This window comes from Aspergillus nomiae, assembly GCF_001204775.2.
Source record: "Aspergillus nomiae NRRL 13137 chromosome Unknown contig00100, whole genome shotgun sequence".
NCBI lineage: Eukaryota > Fungi > Ascomycota > Eurotiomycetes > Eurotiales > Aspergillaceae > Aspergillus > Aspergillus nomiae.
Window position 1 is genome coordinate 20385 of NW_015378155.1, and position 16357 is coordinate 36741.

Here is a 16357-nt window from a genome sequence, read left to right on the forward strand (position 1 = left end):
AAAATGAGAAAACAGCAAGGAGTGACTGTCACTTAGCCCAGGAGATGGTTATGGAGCGACGGTCTGTCGGCTGAGAAGCCATTACAATTATCTTGATGTCTCAAAACCGCCCGCTCAACCATCGTCCGAATCGATTTTATCTGTTGGCCGGAATTTGATACTAGCAGAATACAACTGCTGGCCAACAGAGCTAGAGATCTCCTGGTTGGTATACAAATTTGACAGCTATTCGAGACCGCGCCTGAGAACCTGTCGCCGGTCATCTTTACTGTGGACTCACCAACGGTATAGATATGCAAACAGGCTAACCTGCGAACTCCATCACCAGACAAAGTGGATCTACACCTGATATGAACATCCCAGTATATTCAACTATTTCCGTTACGGGCATATATCATAGAACAATCAAACCACCAATTTATTGCTGCTGGTCAGAAAGCTGCCCCCAAGTCCCTCTATCGCCATTTTCTGTGGATGAAACCTTTTGCGGTGTTTGTCTCACATAAATCGATAAGCAAGTCATATCAAACCATACAAATCCCAACTATCAGGCTACTTGTCTCAAGGAGATTGACCATGAGCTTTGGTGGGTGGAATGACATGCAGAGTTGGGGTTACAGTTAAGCCTAGTGGAGATTGATGGATATATTTTGGACTGGGCCATCAGGAAAGATACCGGATGGCGCAAAATTTCTCATGGAACTTCAATCGTGATCACATTTGGGGAACTATTCGGTACTCAAATTGCACCAGGAAGAGATTTAGGGTCTCGCCTCGAGCTGGATGTCGAAGTGCTTAGGTCATTTGCTCGTCTACCAATGAAAAGAAAATAACTGTGGACATTGATATGAAACGCGACAGTCGCCCTCAAAACTCAGCACATCTATCAGAATATGAGCCTCGGCCCCCATTGATAAACGAGGATGGCTAGAGATTCCCGGAACGACAGTCAAGTCATACATTACGATCAGTCCCAGCCAGGAGAACAACATGGTCATCGAGGCTTGGAAGCTTGGCCGAACGGGCTATGCTTCTACCCTGATAGGTAATGTGTGGAGCTGCCCATAACGCATTGGCTAAGTACGATGGCATGGTATATGGAAACGCTGAAATATTCCACTTTTATCCTTTTCTTCACCTCTGATAGACATCGAGGATGTCTGTACGAACGCGGCCTGGTTACTTGTACTACGCCTAACGCTGGGAAGATCAGGCGGCACCGTATAGGGCTTGTACGCATTGCAGCGTTATACAACGCTTCGTCTCGAAGTCCTTATCACCTCTTTATAACGGCCAGGCCCGACCATCCAGCAGTAGGCTTCGCATAGTCGCCGGGATAAACCCGGCAAGCCCCCTGGTGGTCCGACTGGGTAATAAGACCTGGACTCTGCCGGGCGATCTTATTTCATCTTGCGCATGTTGAAGGTGATACAAAGAGGATCTCTCATGAAGTCAAGCTTGGGGTCGCACCGGCCCGAAGCCTTGTGGACAGAGGTGCTCATGGCGTTATAATAATATCACCATATCGGGCACAAGTAGCCGAGAAACAGATTTGAAAGAGACAACCCGGCATTCAGTATTGCCCAAAGGTCCAGACTGTCAGCGGTTCCCAATTGTCGGAAGTGGGGACTGTGATCGTTCCGTGCGTTTAAGGCTCTTTGCTCTTGTCGATATAGATTAGACATCCTCGAGCGTCGACCCGATGGCCCGTTAAGGCTTCCTCTTTTCCCAACCAGAACAGACTATGGGGATGGTAAAAAGAAATGAAAAACAGCGTGGGCCAGTGGATTTTTCACATCGGAAGATATCAGCTAGTACGCTAGCTGAGAAGAACGTTGGTCGGTCGGTTTTATGCTTATATCTTCTCGGATAGTAGACATTCTCTGTGTGATACCGACAAACAACGGCCTCCGTTTACAGTACCTGTCACTGGTTATATTTCCAACTGTTGACCCAAAGCATGCTTAATGGAACGCACACATGGTAGCGTGTTATGGCCTGGGACTTTATGCGCTCTGCCAAGTAGTGCTGTCCAGTCATAGAGACCGGACCATGGTCATTTCAACATGACCACTCCAGCTGAATGTTTGCATTATTGAACATGTTCTCTAAGCTCCGCACTATTAACAAACCATAGTGGCTAACTGTTCCCCTATGGTGGGCCAAACGGTTTACACTTAGTACGATGTCTTCAAGGACTCCTTAACAATGAGGAGAGAAACTAGTCACGTCCATAAAGGATCACTGGTCTATCCCTACATGCTTGGTACGATGGCTGTCGAACGGTTGAATCAGCGTTCGAGCATTGATTTATATTCAGCAATTTTGTCTCGAGTTGTTCCATCAATCCGGTTGAACAGGCAGTGTCACTGATGCATTGTCAAGTTGACCAACACAGAATGGTGGAAGTCGGGTTGATGAGCTGGGTCTTGACGCATCGTGGACATGGTACACTCCTCCCGTTGAGGCAGCCGCTCCAGGTGATGTTGTCGCACCCGCGGCAGCTTCTCCCGGTCGCACGCCCACTCTCGATTCTTTCTTTGACGACCTCGACTTTGAAAAGCGCTCCGTCGACGATCCCCCTGTTTCCTCTCCCGCATCCTCCAGTGCCCGGACTCCATCCAATCGCAGTCTCCCGACTGCAGAGCTTGTTGATTTGCTGCGTACCTTAGGGGTGCGCCTCGATAGCGTCCTCGAGACCTACCAGAATATCAACGCACGCATGGCAGGATCGCAGGCAGGACTAGGTGCTGTTGGTTCCAAGGTTGGTGCGATACTCAAACATGCGCAGCGGTATGAAGCGACGACCGTACAGCTTCAGGGTAGCGTCTATCAGCTAGTTACGCGTCTGGCGGTTTCTACCCCGAGCTCCGTTCCTCCGCGTGCTGCTGTCTCCGTATCCACTCCTCCAACCGTGACACCGCTAAAGCGGAAGGCTTCTGGTGTTCAGGGTCCTCCCGTTTCTTCGGGCGTTGGTGGCTCGGGTTCAGGGTTGCTGCGGCAGTTTGGCGCTGTGCGCCGCCATCACTTCGATCGTCGCCTACCCCAGCTTCCCGCAAGGCGAGTGCCCTGACCGTTGATAATTCTAATGAAGATATCGAGGTTATCATCAAGCCCTCTACTAAGAAGAAGTGATGCGTTTGGCCGCGATTCTGGCGGTATTTCGTGGCATAGTGGCCCGGTTTCACGTGATGTTCCTTGGGATAGTTTCGTAGTAATAACATTTCCCCGGGGGGGTGAGTCAAAAGGTGATTGACGAAGCACTTGGTAAGTACCTTCGAAACAGTTTCTGAGCAGTTGGCCTAATACACAGACTTAACTGATTGCGAACTGGTTGTTAACTGCCTCGATAATAGCCTGGTATAAGGGATTGTTTGCAGACGCTCAGTCGACCTTCCCTGAAGAAAGACGGTACTGTATGTAGTTCTTACTCACTTCTGAAGTAGTTGCCATTTATAATACCTTTCAAAGGTTTAATATCCACCATTCATATCGAACCTCTAGTATGGAAACAAACTATCTACGTCATATGAGCCGAGAAAGCTACCCCGGTCGCCAACTGCTTAGAACAATGATGGTGAAATCATTCTTTACTACGGCGAGAGAGTTGCTCAAACAATCTAAACTCTAAGTATACATGGAGAACGTCCATGCACGGTTGATTATAAAGATAATCGAAGACGACCATCAGGCAAATTCGGCCGTGTCGGAGAATGTCATGCTATATTAGCCCACCCGGTTGATGTCCGAATTGCGAGCGGTACCAAAATTGCAGCTTATATCGAATTCGGTTCAAGAATGTTTGGTTCACCCTTCTGGTTGGTACTGCGTGTGGTATTCCCATGAAAATGCCCACCGACATCCAAAACGAGATTCCGTATATGGAAAAGCAAGACTAGAAGGATGGTACCACTGAACAGTGGATCTACCTGCTAAGACCACTCTTTAGGGGCTTTTTCACGTCATCAAGGCCTCGAAAAGTCTCGACGTCATGAAAGGTGATATTTGTTTATAGCCTCCAATGGAAACTATGCAATGATTGGTGAAGAGCTGGTTAAACCATATCCGTGGATAATTAACAAAAATCTCTTGGTGATTCGCTTCTGGGCTCTAATCTAGAGACCAGGGGTTTGGAGGACACTGCCAGGTATCTCAATATGGGCGAACTGATTCGCTTCCATGACTTGCCACTGGCTACTCAGGTCAGAAACTCGATGTACTGGGAAAAGCTACTTGAGCTATGGTATCGACCCCTTTGAGATCCATTTATCACTCGCCATTCTATAATTTAATCTGCTGCCCCTGTGTCGAGTCTGGAGTATCCACTAAAGCATTTATCTCAGCAGTCGCTAATCAAACTCTCCCGCCGTTACTACGCGGGGCAGTCAATTATCTACCTAGAACTGTATCAACGAGTAGTCTAGGAGCTATAAACCTTGCCGACAAAGCTGAATCATGAACGTTAGCAGTTAAGGTTGAGGATACAGTGCGCCCAAACTAACACCGAGCCCAATATGTGCACCAAGCCCGTCAGGGGAATCTAACCAGCCCTTCAAACTGGGTAAGGTGAGCTGAGGAGAATTGCACACGGCTGTTTATACACACCGCAGTGAACATTGCGGTACAGCATTCAAGATTGGCTTCCGTCACGGTCTATTGCGTGTGAGTATCGTGCTTGTTTTGCACCGCGAAGTCTCCGACGACAATCAAGTCAGACGTTGGATCTTCGACTACACCAACACGAAACTACCGAAGTACTAGATTGGAGAACATTCTCAGTTATGGCAAAGGAGCTGTATCAGCGTCTACTGAAAGGTGACCGTGAGAACAGGCTAGAACATTACAATTGCCCTGCAACAAGTCACAAATGGATTTTACGAGGCCGTTCGGGGATTGCCCGCCTTAACGCAAATACAAGTATTTCATGACTGGGGAGTGTATACCCTAAGATATTCAAGAGAGATCGATTGGACACTACATTCGACAACAAGATGCTTAAAGGGCCAGTTGTGGGATATATTGGCACGTTGATGTGGCCAGAATTTCAATTCTTTTGATATTCGGCCATGGAGAGCAAAGGCTATCTGGGGGTAACCCGAGACAGGTACAGACACTCACAGGAGCCAAGACTCGAAGAATTGTTTTGCGCCGCAACTCAAAATCGCCTTATGAAATCCGGCTTCTCTGGCAGCTGGTTGCTTCAGCCTAATATCAACTGCAAGGTGCATCTCAATATAACTGGTCTCGGCGTATCTGGGCCAGATAAGAAGCAAGTTCATGGTCAATCAGGAAAAGAATACCAAAACTATATAGCAACATGGTAGTGCTCAGCGCTACACATCAGCTGGTCTGGACAACTTCGACATAAGTCTATAGACCAATAGCCGGGCAGGATAACCATGTTATATATGGGTTATCTCAACTTACACCCAAACCGTCTTTCTGCGACAGGTGTCCGATCCTACCATAGGCTGGAGACTTGAATATAGCCTGGTAGTTCTGCACAACTATACATACAGCCAAGGTGTATCCGCGACTGTACAATGATTAATCAAGGTTGAAAAGAGGCATCACTATGTCTATACAGATAATATAAAGTCATGAAGGCATTTTCACTATCAGTTCCGACTTGGAGGCTCCTGATCCGTATGCCGCAAGACTTTTATAATGAATATCGCAGAGTTTGCAGAGCGCGAGTTCTGGATCGGTTCGTTTCCAACGACGGGATGTACCTTTCGGCCCAGAATAACGAGTGGGAGCTCCATTGGCAACGACACTACTGATTGGACATCCATGCAGGTCTTCACCTTTGACCAAACCAAACGGACCACAATCGTCTCTGACGATACGTCGCGCTTCCAAACATGGAGCATCCGGTAGTCTGTTAAGCCCCTTGACCATGTCTAATATGTCCGGTACTTCAATCAGGGTATCTGGCAATCGCCGCCATCAAACACACACGAATCAGGTCTGGACCATCATATAGGAGTCACTACCTCACACACGGTAACCGTCCTGGGCAATGGATTAGCTCACGCTTATACCTTATTTCACCACCGCAGATATCCTTATCGAATATATCCACCGATGACAAATCTCACGAAGCTTGGCCACTTTTGATAGAGAAAGAGCCACTGCAGTGAAGACGTCCAACCTGCCTTGGTATACTCTGGAAATGCTACAGCTATCAAGAGCCTAACTTGGTTGATTCTTTGGGGCCCGGAAATGACTGTGCTTGGCAGAGGTCAGGTTGACCGTGCCACGGCGGCCAAGTGGAAGGTAGCTGTGGAGGTACACCACCCTGACGTCTACGGTTGGCCTCCTAAGAATACCAGGCTTTCCGACGCGTGGCTAATTGCAAAAAGAGGTTCTTCTGGGATATTCGATTGAGAACGGGGGAATACATGTGATGTGTGCTCAACATCATCGCCAGTTCACGAACGTGCATATCTACACTAGACGTTCTCACGGCCGTCTGCGAAGGGGGAAAAGCGAAGTTACACCAACTCTTTTAAGGCCAAGTTAGAGAGCTAGGTAACTAGCTATGGGAGGTTATATTTCCCGATACCTGCTGTCTGACACAATCCCGACAGCCTTGCATCTTATGCTGGTGATGTTCCTGTTCCATCGATCGAGAATTTGTCTACACTGCAGAGGGATTAGGGAGACAGTTGCTATTTCGACTTAGGATTGATATAGCACTTGCTTGATAATGTAGTCTCGTATATACCTTTATTTGCATACTCTTTCTTCCTATTTTAAAGCCGTTCATGGCGTAAGTTTTATTTTAAACCCATCCGCAGCATCATCCAGCAATCTATATATACAGCCCCCCACTGCTATACGGTGGTATATGACGAGAGGGTTGACTGAAACCCGGTGCCTGGGGATTATTGAGTCGTAGATTGGCTTAGGGTTTATATAGACTGTTCAGACAAGACATACATAGTACTTGTGTCAGATAATGGTATCAGGATTCCAATTACCCTTGTAAAATAAATTAACAAGAAAGAAATTAAAAAAAAGAAACAAACTCACAACGATCCCCAGTCCACATAAGCTTAACCCCATAATTTCTAAATCCCTCACAGTGTAACTCAGAACCCAATTACCGAACTCACATAAACCGAGGCAACCAAACTAACCAAGAAAACAGCAGAGTATACCATACACAGTAGAAACCGCCCAATCACCTGACAACGAATATCAATCAAGCCTCGATAAACTAAGGCAACATAACTAACCTAATCATAACGAACTAAATACGCCTCTTACCAAATCAAACCCCCTCGAATCGCAATCCCATTGATAACCGATAAGCCGGAGAGGGGATTTAATTGTTGGGAACCCATTCTTCTTGGCAACCGCAACGGCATTAAATTAGCGACCACCGCTTCTTCCTCGTATATGGGAATACCACCCACCCTCTTTCACTCCTGAACCTCCCACCAGAAATATACCCCGAAAAAAAAAAGAAGAGGCAAAATGGCCTTCCGCACCGGGTCCTTCGCGACCTTCCTGATCGTCTGCCGTACGTTTCCCCCAAATAAATAACCCCAATAACCCTGGAGGCAACCCAAACTAACTGAACGCAACACCAGCAACGGCCTTCTTCCTCGGAATCATCTTCTCGCTCCTCCCCTACGACTACCCGATCCTGTGGTCCAACCACCCGACGCCGCCGACGCACTATGACTACTTCGAAGCGCACCTGCGCTTCCTGCACGCCTCGCCGCCGCTGATCCCGCGCATCCTGCACATCGTGATCTTCCTGGGCCTGCTGGGTCTCATCCTCAAGCTGTACAAGCCCTCCGAGTCCAACATGCTCTTCGACGGCGCGTCGCTGGTGCTGTACATGTGCGGCATCACGGTGTACATCGCCAACATCGTCAAGGGGCTGCGGCTGGTCAGCGCGGGCAAGTACGGGGAGGACCTCGCCAGTAATGACGAGGATAAAGGCCAAATCCTGGGCCGCGAGGATTCGCTCAAGGTGCTTGCGGCGAGTAATACTATCCTGGCGTTGGTGTTGATCGGCGTGTTGGTTTTGCAGGCTGGGCAGTGGTATGCCGAGCGGAAGGATGCGCAGGAGGTCGAGGATATGCAGGGGAAGAAGGGGGCTGCTGCTTCTGGGGAGGAGGCGGAGGGAGTTAGCTCGGGGGTGAAGGCCAAGGGGGCGGCTAAGAAGAGGAATTGATTTAGTTCTGTTGGGTTTGGTGGGTGGGTGAGGTGGTGGTAGTGATGGTGGTTATGGATGGCTAGGGTGTGTGAGAGTAGTGGTTCTTTTACTTTACGGGTTTAGGGAGGTATGTGTGGCTTGGGAAGCTGGTTGATATTTGGGTCATTGTAAAAGTGCTCGCATAGTAGTTCTACTCGACTACTATCTGTCTATGTACACATACTGTCTCGTTTCACGATCGTCACGCTGTAGGGGAATCATAAGAGAATGAAAGAGCCAACGAAAACATAATTGCACTACATCACCCGCTCCGGCGCAAAGGAAAACGGACTCCGCGGGAGGTCGGGCGACCGCGGACTCAGCGCCTTGGCGAAGAGGTCCTCGCCCGAGTCGGCGCTGGACGTGCGCGCGATCGTGCTCATCGACGCGAAGCCGTTGCTGTTCTCGTCGCGGCTCTGCTGCGCCTGGATCGACTCCGGCGGGTAATGCGCCACCGTCCGGACGGGTTCCGGCGCGTCGGACCTGGGCGTCGGCTGCTGGATCGTATGGAAAGAGGTGAAGGACGATACGGCGACGTCGGGGGACATGGGGGAGAGTAGATGATTTGTGGCCGCTGTCGTTCCTGGCTGTGTTAGTGGAAATGTACTCGTGCATGGAGATAGGATGGCAACCCACCATCCGACTTGGGAGAGAGCTCGCGCTGGCCCGTCTGTAGCCGCAGGCCCTTGAGCTTTTCTCCCAGTTTGCCTCCGGTACTGGGTGAGACGGGCGTGGTCGGGCCCATGGGGTAGCGCGGGTCAGCAATACTCTGGACCGAGTTCCTCTGCGAGTCGGCAGTCGATCCGACTCCGAAATTCGTCTCGATCCATTCCTTCTCCTGCAGCGCCATGTGCAGGGCGATCCCCTCCGCGTTGGTGAGACATTCCTCCCGGATCTCCTTGTCCAGCGACTGCAATCGTTTCTTCCCCCAGATTGTGTGCAGGACGCCCTTCTTGCCGGCGGACCGCCCGTCCGCGCCCAATTCGGGCGGGAAGATGGCTGGCAGGGGGTTCAGCTGCAGGGAGTGTTTTTTGGCAGCCGACTCCGCGGTCGGGGGTTCATACGATAAGGTGACGACCGGCGGGATGGTGACATGCGGTGGGAGGAGGAAGTATACGCGCCGGGTGTGGTCGTTGGTTCGTTCGTCAGCAGGCAGCACAGCCTGCTTGCCTTCCCAGGAGACATGCCAGGCGCCGCCCGCGGAGGATCGGGTCAAATCATCGTCCTCCCACTCAATCATCAAGATCTTGGTGCCCTCATTGGCCTTTCCGGCCTCGAATTCGAAGCGAGCTAACGCCGTGATGGAGAGGCTGCCCGTCGGGACGCGGGGCGTCTCGAGGGCGGCAAACTCGCTGTCGGGGGTGAACGGCGGCGCTTGAGCCATGGTGTAATAGGAGCGATATCACAGGGGACCGGTGAAAGAAAAGCAAAAAGGGAAGTAGGTTGCCGAATCAGGAATAACACAAACTCGATTTGCAGGATGACGCTCAGACTGGCTAACAGCCGGGCTGCGAAGATGGACAAGACATCGGAGGAGGAGGTGGTGGTTTGGAGGGACGAACAAAGGGCGGGAAACGCTGGTGGATCACGGGATGGACGTCGGGTTTTAGCGCCACGGTAATTTTCCCTTGCAATGCAAAGAGTCTTATTGTTGCTGTTATTATTCGTCCTTCCAGGGAGGAATGGAGGAGAAAACCTCGTCTTAGTTGAGGGGCTGACGATCGTGGGTTCTAATTATAGTTTTATAGTCTCTTGGCACGGCGGCAGCACGACATCATTGTTGGCTTGTTTGTTGTCTACGCGCAGCCGGCATATACGCTCTTCTATACAGAGCATCCCTTGTACTTGGAGTACCATCGTGGACACGCTCACCATGATCGGTCCGGTTCTAGCCAGGAAATGAAAACAGATCATATCCATCCAACAAGAAACATGTAACGGAGAGGCCCGTCTATTCGTCTCATGTCAGCAATGTCCGCATCATAGACCGTCACGAGGCGATGAACCCACCACATCAGCTTCCGTCCATACCCGTCCACGTCATGACCTGCGGCTTGAGAATATGCCTTGAGAAAACAGGATAGAGGTCCTCCACCCCTAGATATCCACTTCCTGTGACATCTTGTCCGGAAACCCCTTCGATCGAATTCGTCACGGTAAAACCCACCTACAGGTATGATACCGTATCGTACAAAAGACCAGAATCTCCATTCACGATGATCCAACGTGGAGTCCAAGAAGCATATCACACAAAGTGAGCGGCAATCTGTGAGAGAATGCAACCATAGTCCGGGCCAAGAATGTGATGCGATCCAGAGTCAACCCCGTCCTGCAGGGGAAGTGCTTAATTTAGCATCGGCCGGGACCATCCACACGCCATATCAGTCTGGGGATCTGATACAGGAGAAACAACGACACGATCTCATTGGTATGTCCACAGGAGTTCACGGAGAGGGGAAAGAATTCATCTGCAGTGGATGTGGGAATGATGCACCCCTTATCACAAGTGCTGGCTTGCTATAGCCGCTGTGATACCGAGTTGAAGCACTTGATGAAGATGGTTGAGCCGGGAGATCTCCACCTAGGGGCTATTTGGCGTCAACAGGAGCTATTCATAGAATTAGCATGCTGACTTAGGGCTTGGAGAAAACAAACGATATGCAGGAGAACTGACCATTGCCTGGTTTCTACCATCGTCACCCGGCACTAGCCACGGAGGGGTTTGGTTGGGGGTGCCAGTCAGTTGGACCTTTTCAGGACAGTTCGATGATATTGACTTTGGTAGGCTGGGTGCAAAGTTTGAAGCTTGCACAAGACGCAATCACCCCCATTGGCCTTATGATTCCATACGGACGGGCTACGCGCATTCCAATAATCACATCTTCATCCTCATGGCCATCCGCACAGGATACATTTATTGTATATAGCATCCATCAACACCGTATCCAAATATAGCCCCTTGCTATGGGCGTTACCAAAAATATCCACCCTGGTCTACACCCACCACTAACACCCCCGGCCCTCCAGAAAACGAATCGCCCAAAATAACTTCCTTAGTCTGTGATGAAAATAGAAAGACTGCAGGGAATACACGCCCTAGTGCTGTCGGCATGTACAGGGGGTGTCTACCCCTCCCCCTCCTACGCATGGCCTTCCCCTCTTCCCCTCGGTCCCTTCGTCTTGGACATTGGTCGGTCACCGTCTGGTCGACCTTCATCACAGTCGAGGGGCATTCACATCTCGGTATTGGCTGACCAGGATGCAGTGACTCCCCGGTCAAAATTCATCACAGCGATCTGGACTAAACAGTAGCGCCGGATTGGTTGCTTATTCCAGTGGATAGAATCCTTCCATGGACGGTCGACGCGCGAAGATCCCTGTCGCCGGTTTCGATGGTTGATATCACGGCGGCAATGCAGGGTTAATTGTGTGATGATGCACCTCATTGGACGGCGTTAACCGACCCCATAAGGAAGTGCGATATTCTCATACATTCTATTGGTTGGGACAATTCTGAAGGATCCAACAAGTGGGATCGCAATTGAAAAAGCAAAAAGAAAATAGAAAAAAGAAAAGAAAGTCAAGGGACAGAGAGACCGTCCCAACATGCCGACGACAAAAATAGGAGCGTAGCGCCGACTTGCAGGTTGTTCGCCGTCGTCACATTTCCCACGTCATCCGTCGTCCCCACACATTCTCCTGCCCCGCTGCCAATCATCAACCGTTGGCGGACCGTCGGAGGGGAACGTCTCCATTCTCGCCCAAAACAGTCTAGCGCCGGCGCTTAACTGCAGGTGTCGCAGTCTTTGGTTGATTGGCTCTGATCGGACCTTTGTGGTCAACACTCAGCAAGCGCCGGTTCTCTCCAGGCATTGCCTTTGCCTCTGCCTTCCCTCAATGGTCGGGATTGACGGATTGCGGGCTGGAGATGGAAAATGATGGGCAAAAGTCAAAATGGAATGTCGTGTAGCCCCTCCGTCTTTGTTCTCTGTGAAGTTGGTACTCCCGTGTTGTTGGGACTTGGGTACGATAGGCACCGTGAGGGTCCAACATGTAGATGGTCATGCAAGTTACCTGCGGCATGATTGCGGCGCAATCTCTACAGTGTAATCGGATGAAACATCTGCTTTGAGAAGTCTTCCATGGACCAGGATCCTGAAGCCACCGTCTTCTAGCCACCCGCCGAAGAATGTAGCCCCCCTACCTGTGCATTCTGCAGAGCACATGAAACGTCCAGCGCGTCTTCTCTACCAATCAGGACCGGTAGACGGCCGGGGACGATCACGCTTGGCTTCGCGGTCGCCGATTGTGGAGAGACTCCAAAGGTTGGGTAGACTGCTGATTTGCAGGGGCGAAACATAATCAGCCACCAGAGGGTGCTTGGGATTAAGTCAACCGGCGGTTAGTTCCAGCTTCCCAGCAAGCAGAGTTTACGGGGAGTGATAGAGTAGGCTTCCTGAATCCTTTCATCACGGCTGAGTAGGGCTGGCGCCGTATCGTGTAAATTACATTCCGGTAATATTACACCTGCGGTATTCCACCAATACACCATGGACAGACGGTACCATCGAACAGAAACAACTTTGAACTACTGTCGAACCAACGTCCACTCCAACCTTCTTGACCTCCTAGCCGGTTTTCATCACACTCGAATTGGTGTGTCACTGGCCTTCGGTGGGTCTGCGCTGTATTAAGTCCCCAAGCTGCCGATTATCCTTGACCAGGGAAGCCATAGTGCATCGAGTTGGGCAACAACACGGAGAAATTCGTCCATTGCGTCGGGTGGTAGGGTAGGAACACGATAGGATGCAAGTCAGCGCGCCTGTTTCGCTGATATCGCTTCCGATTGTTCCTTTTGGCGGCTTCCCAGCACCCTCAGCCGCATGTCCCTCCGGAAGGGAAGCCCAATCGCCGCCGTTACCAGATTCCCGGGTCTCGCTGGCGTGCTTTGCTCGATCCTACCCAAGGATCTCGCCATGGGACTGGCTGCGGTAGAGCTAAACAAGTGGAAGGATGCCAGTAGTTATCGGTGCTAGACTAACACGTGTGACCACCACAGACGAGAATGAACCCGAGCGGGGCATCTGGTAAACCTATACGGCCTCATATTGGATCCGGTCTGGCGGGTCGACACTCCAACGCCAATATATCGGTATCGGGATGTCATTTGAGCTCGGGCCTCAAATTCAATTCAGTACCAGTCATCAGGTCAAAGCGGGTTTCGCCCTATTATAAACCGTCTGGCGGATATGGTTGTTCTTGGACATTAGTATGAACATCCTGTTATGCTCAACACAATTCAAAATGCATTAGGGGAGCTTCGAAGGAACTTCATGTTTGCCTGGCAGACCAAGGCCAAAGACAGTTTGTAATCGCATAATTCATGATATCATTTACATTCCCGAGGGCAAGAAGGACAAGGCCATTGGCAGCCACCAGGGCAACATGTCGATTTTCTAAGGACATAGTAGAGAAGACCCCGCATTGCAAAAAAGATCAAGGAAATCAAATTAATCATCGCTAAGCCTAAGTAAAAGCAGCTTCCTCAACACCAAACGCCGAAAGCCTGCGCTAGTGCACCTGACCGTTTCCAAAATAAACTTTCATGAGACCGGACATTAGAATTTCTAAGGCTCATTAGAGTCCTCACGCTTTCTCCGCTTTCCCTTCGGAGGGTCCTCGAGCTGTGTTCGTTTGAAGGTGATGGTGTGAGTAATGACATGCCGCACGCTGAATCTGCCGCTGGGAAGGGCGCTGTGCGGACCGTCCCAATAACGCATTCTCCAGTCCGACGGAGACGCAGAGTAAGGTGAATAGAGGGTGTGTGCACTCCTGGGAGCCTCAGTAATCGGTGAATACCTGGGAGGCGGCGGGATACGTAAAGCCCGCAGGCTCCTCGGGTCTCTTCGCACTGGAGGTGCTGTGTACGGGGTGGGTGGTGGCAGTGAAGCGGCGGCGGATCTAGACGATTCACCATTGAAGCTGAAGGTGCCGCTGACTGCACTGGTTGGGCGTGATGCGGGCTGGGACGTTGGAGAATTTGACGTGGTGGAGCGGCCTTCCCTCAGGGTGTGAATCTTGGAAAAGTCAGGCTCCCCCGTGATGGGGGATAAGATCGGCTGAAACTTCTTGAGAAACTCTGTGTATGCCGCGGGAGGTGTGATAGGTGTCGAGAGTGGTTCATCCCCCCTTCCGTTGCCTGCTGAAAGGCTGGAAGACCCTGAGTCTTCCTGGAGCTCGGATGGAAAGACCATAGTCCGGGGGGTCTGCAATGGGTGGAGAGTTGGTTTGATAGAAGGCATCTTGGGCGAAAAAGATCGACAGTTCAAGAAAGCACCAAGATATCCAGACAAGTGAGTGAATGAGCAAGGTCGACTTGAGCACAGAAGAAAAATAAAACCAAGTAACGGATGACAATGTCGACCACGCGCCTGACCTTTACACGTGCGTGGAAGTAGACAGTATAGTAGGAGTCATGCAATGGAGCAGACCATAAGAGTCAGACCACAGAGCGAGAGGGTTGGGCCGTTGTGACAGACGTTCTTGAAAGAGAAAATATTAAGGAAACCTCTTTTCTTGACCTCTCGCTGGTCCTCAGTAAAAGAAAGAGAGAAAATCAGGACGCGGAGTGAGATTTATGTTATAAAGTTGAGTTGCAAGGCAGGCGGGCGCTGCAATACAGGTAATAACGTTCACGTCGGTATCGATACAATACCGATGGCGGTAATCTTTCACCACAAGGGTCAGTGTCACGCCTTAGGCCGCAAAGGGGTTAGTGCATCGCTCTCCCCCCAAAGTGCGCGGCTGCAGTCAAGCAGTCAAGCAACAACAAGAGCAACAGCAGCTGAGCACTTCACGAATCAGAGCAGAGACTCACCCAATGGTAGGATTGGTGGCAATCCTTGGCCAGAATCAGCAGTGTCGCAGTGAAGGTGCAGAGACAACGACCGTTATGGTCAAAGCAAAGGCTTTGATCTTCAACTCTACTCCGATTCACGAAGCTCAGGGAGCTTGACAGCCAGAAGAAGGGAACAATGATCGGTAATATTTGAACCTGGAAGTGGTTTCCTATCTTCCTCTGTCGTCCTCTTTATACCTTTGCCGAGTAGTGATTGCGCTTTCTGCTCCTTAATCCAACATAGTATATCCAACAACCAACAACATACAAGAATCCTCTGGCGCCGTTTCTGCATCAAATCCCACATTGAGCACGAATCGCCATATGGGGACTACTTTGTCACCATGGGTGACAATTAATTATACTTCCTCAAATCGCCAATTTCGGGGTAATTGTCCCTTTTGGTTCGCTCGACGTTGACGCGGACCACAACACTAGAGGTTAGCGGCGGCTCGCCTTCGAAACGCAGCCTTGACGAAGTCATCGCCCAAGTGGACTGCATCATGATTTACCCTCATTTCGCGGCATACTTAGTCAAGCCGTTAGACCCTCGATACGCTGTTTATGTTAGCTTTATTGCCCGAAGGAGTGGGCTGGCGGTTACGACCCGTATTAGCGCTTCCATGACTTTTCTATGTAGCACACATGGTTGCCCCGGAGGATGTTGGAGCTTGCCCACCATACACTAACACAGGATATCCTTCAACGCCGAAGCTATAGCAGTTCTCCACTGATCCAACGGGGGTGGACTCTAGTGTCTTGCTTGGCGTTTGCTACCATGTCACACCAACTCTTGCAGAAACCTTGTGATTCGGCGATACGTACTTATTGATCTAGACTTTGTGATCACCTCTCCCATCTATCCTCCTCAGCTATGGCGGTTAGGGGATTAGTCTTGACGCCGTGAATTCCAACATCGCGAGTTTATCCATGTCTAGTTAACAGGTAGTCACCTTCATATGCAAGCTGACCAACCTTCCACGGACAGCATCCGTGCTACCATTGCGCTTTGCATCGCTACTGGTACTAGCGCATTCTTCCAACACTTTTATTTGGCGCGTTGACCTTTCCTAGCCATCTGGCAGACGCTTCCCTGTCACCCGTGTGCGAAGCAAGGGGGGAAGGCCCGGCAATATGTTGACTAAACCAGGCCATGTAGTCCAATGGGTGTGGACCGTGACCTTCTCCAAGGCCATTCTAGACGGTAGTACATGCAGTAGTTGTTGATGGAGGGACTTGTAAAC

At 50.4% G+C, this 16357-nt stretch overlaps 4 protein-coding genes across 4 annotated transcripts; 1 reads left to right on the forward strand and 3 right to left on the reverse strand.

Annotated features, from left to right (window-relative positions):
* Positions 1–7485: 7485 nt before the first annotated feature.
* Positions 7486–8194, forward strand: ANOM_006387 (putative secretory component protein shr3; the record flags this gene model as incomplete). Its single annotated transcript, XM_015551643.1, has 2 exons — positions 7486–7531; positions 7602–8194. 2 exons carry the CDS (start codon positions 7486–7488, stop codon positions 8192–8194), a joined length of 639 nt encoding a protein of 212 aa, XP_015407784.1.
* A 278-nt stretch (positions 8195–8472) lies between these two features.
* On the reverse strand, positions 8473–9632 carry ANOM_006388 (uncharacterized protein; the record flags this gene model as incomplete). Its single annotated transcript, XM_015551644.1, has 2 exons — positions 8852–9632; positions 8473–8798 (listed from the first exon to the last, which is right to left on the reverse strand). Exons 1-2 carry the CDS (start codon positions 9597–9599, stop codon positions 8473–8475), a joined length of 1074 nt encoding a protein of 357 aa, XP_015407777.1. The 5' UTR covers positions 9600–9632.
* Positions 9633–13028: 3396 nt separating this feature from the next.
* On the reverse strand, positions 13029–13382 carry ANOM_006389 (uncharacterized protein; the record flags this gene model as incomplete). Its single annotated transcript, XM_015551645.1, has 2 exons — positions 13029–13212; positions 13258–13382. 2 exons carry the CDS (start codon positions 13380–13382, stop codon positions 13029–13031), a joined length of 309 nt encoding a protein of 102 aa, XP_015407778.1.
* A 460-nt stretch (positions 13383–13842) lies between these two features.
* Positions 13843–14517, reverse strand: ANOM_006390 (uncharacterized protein; the record flags this gene model as incomplete). The annotated part of the gene is made up of 1 exon (XM_015551646.1): positions 13843–14517. The coding sequence occupies one exon, from the start codon at positions 14515–14517 to the stop codon at positions 13843–13845; it is 675 nt and encodes a 224-aa protein (XP_015407792.1).
* Between the last annotated feature and the right edge of the window lie 1840 nt (positions 14518–16357).